The sequence below is a fragment of the Triticum aestivum genome, chromosome 1A (genome assembly GCF_018294505.1).
Source record: "Triticum aestivum cultivar Chinese Spring chromosome 1A, IWGSC CS RefSeq v2.1, whole genome shotgun sequence".
In the NCBI taxonomy this organism is placed as follows: Eukaryota; Viridiplantae; Streptophyta; class Magnoliopsida; order Poales; family Poaceae; genus Triticum; species Triticum aestivum.
In genome coordinates this window covers 292739618-292742157 of record NC_057794.1, presented here as the reverse complement: position 1 = coordinate 292742157, position 2540 = coordinate 292739618, and the positions used below count along the sequence as shown (strand labels likewise).

General features: G+C 52.3%; 1 protein-coding gene across 1 annotated transcript; it reads right to left on the bottom strand.

Annotated features, from left to right (window-relative positions):
• Positions 1-498: 498 nt before the first annotated feature.
• LOC123119946 (uncharacterized) lies at positions 499-1586 on the bottom strand. Its single transcript, XM_044539955.1, has 2 exons — positions 1108-1586; positions 499-990 (listed from the first exon to the last, which is right to left on the bottom strand). The coding sequence occupies exons 1-2, from the start codon at positions 1358-1360 to the stop codon at positions 800-802; spliced, it is 444 nt and encodes a 147-aa protein (XP_044395890.1). The 5' UTR covers positions 1361-1586; the 3' UTR covers positions 499-799.
• Between the last annotated feature and the right edge of the window lie 954 nt (positions 1587-2540).

Genomic DNA, 2540 nt, shown 5'->3' with positions numbered 1-2540 from the left:
GCGCGGCCGGAGCGCCGGAGAACTCGCCTGGAAGGTGGTGGAGAGGTTGCCGCGGCGGAACCTTCTCTCTTTTCCGGCGAGGAATGGCCTATCTAGCGGTGTTGGGCGATGGGCGGCGCCAGGATCAGCGGGGGTGGGGGTGAATTTGGATGATTGCCTTGACTTTTCGCCTAACAGTGTGACTCATGCGTGTTTTCCCCTACTGCCGGAGCCCTCGAGCGCCCCCCAGTGCGCTGGATTCGGCGTGGGATCGCCGGGCTCAAAAACGGGCCAAGCCGGCGGATTTCGACATCTTGAGAGCATGATTGGGGGTTTTCGACGCCGGCGTGAAAAAAGTCGCCTTGAGGGGTCTGTTGAAGGGACGGAGATGCTCTTAGCTGTGTAAAAGGGTTGTTGAAGAACATGTGGATGTTTGGGCTGCTTTAGATGAGGCCGGTTAGTCGACTTCATGAGAGAAATTAAACCCAGTGCTCTACATTAGATGATTTCCTGCAAGAATTCAAAGTACTTAGCATTTTGTTTACTTTTGGGAACGCTAAACTATCAACGAAATGATGCCACTTTCCAATCACAAAAAGGCAAACAATACAGTGCTAGGAAAAGAATTTCATAGGACAGATCTCACCTGCTAACCGTGAGACCTGGTCTCATATAATTTTTTTTCCATAGTGCTAGTATAAACCAAAAGGCAATCGATAAAGGTCAATTCCATTTCCTGGTTTTCCACCCATCATCTCCGGTACTTCCATATCCCTTCCTCCTTCCTTGTAGCCGCTAGCACGATTTTTCCTCCTTGGTTTCAATCCGTGACACAGGCAAGCAAGCTCCGCTTGATGGCGCGTATCTTCTTCAGGCACTTCTTGGCGCGGTCGATGGCCATGTCCGCCCGGTCCTTCACCCCGGAAGCCGCATTCTTCCTCCGGCGCTTCCCCTGCTCGCGGTCGACCGCGCCGCCGCCGCCGCACCACTTCCTCTTGTTGGTCGAGGACTCTGCAGGTTGCGCATGCAATGCAAGACCGCCATTAATGGTGACCGCGGATGCTTGCGCAAGATTATTATCAGGGGAGGATGGCACGCATAGAACGCGCAGACGCACCGTATACGTACCTTGAGTGAACATAAGGTCCGCCGGCGCAGCAGGGTGGGAGGACGAGGAGGGGGAGGAGCAGCCGGCGGGGGCGCCGCCGTCCAGGCAGGCGAGCGCGAACGCGTCGTCGTCGTCCCAGCCGGGCTCGGCGACGAGGCGCCTGAGCTCGTCCTTGAGCGGGCCGAGGCGGCCCGGGTGCGTGGCCTCCAGCTTCGCCAGCTCCTCCGCCGCCACCGCGGCCATCCACGCCCACTGCCCCGGTGCCGACGCCATCGCCGGCCGCGTCCAAGCTCCCAAAGCGAATACAAAGCGCGGCAGCGGACGAGAGGCAGAGACTGGACGCGACGCGACGCGCGGCTAGGGGCGGGGAGGCGAGTTTGACCGAGGTTTGATTGACGCGGACGCGCGCGCGCGCTGCAGGCGCGCCGCTGCAAGTTCACACGGCACGCCAATCCCTGCCCTGCCCTGCTCTGTCTCCTCGGTTCCAGCGGCTTTTCGAGTCCTGGTCCTGCCCGTTGGTTCTTTCTGGCTTCGTGTTTTGTACCTACGCGAGTTTTAGGGACTTCAATGGGCCCACATGAGGGCAGAGGGGAGTAGCACGTCTGCACGTCTCGCTGACCCCGCTGCTGTCCGGGATGGATGGCAAGAAAACGCTAAAATCACCAATGCTATAAATAAAGACTTGAAGAGAGTTAGGGCATCTACAATGCTAGACGCTTGTGAAGGCGCTAACGGAGAATAGAAATAAATGTTAAAGAATTAGAAAAGTGTCTAAGCGCCCGACTTTCTAACGGCAAGCGCTAATTACATGACCTAAACTGAACTACTGGGCGCTTCGTGCACGAAGGAAAATGCCCAAGCACTCGACGGTCTTGCGCCGGTGCCACACCTAAAGCCGGGATTCAAGTGCTAACCGCCCTATTAGCCAGGAGTCTAATCCTGGCGCCCGTGCTAAGCACCGGGCATTGGAGATGCCCCCACACCATATTGCTCGTCTTTTTTTTTTGCGGGTGAGTTAATGAACCTTTTCATAGTAATATTGCTAGTGAAGGTCTGTTTGGTTCAAAATAATTTAACAGAATTTCTAAGCATTCAATTTCTAGAGAAGAAAATTGAATTCGTTTTTAGGATTGGAAATAATATGTTTTTCTCCATTGCTGAAGAATATATGTCCTTGAGAATATTGCTGAAAAATATAACATGATTTTAAATCTAACTATGTAATTTTGCAAGTCCCGTGATAAATTGTTTTATCTTTGCTTGCATTGCATTCCTTGCTTTAGGAAAGAAAAGCATTGACTTTTCTAAATCTAACGCCTTAGCTAGGAAAAAGAGACGAGCAATATGTACATCTACTCACCCGCAAAAAAATAATATCTACATCTACTAAAGAGCTAATTCAATGTTGTAACAGTAAGTTGTTTAAACTTTTGACTATTTTCTCTTTTGAACT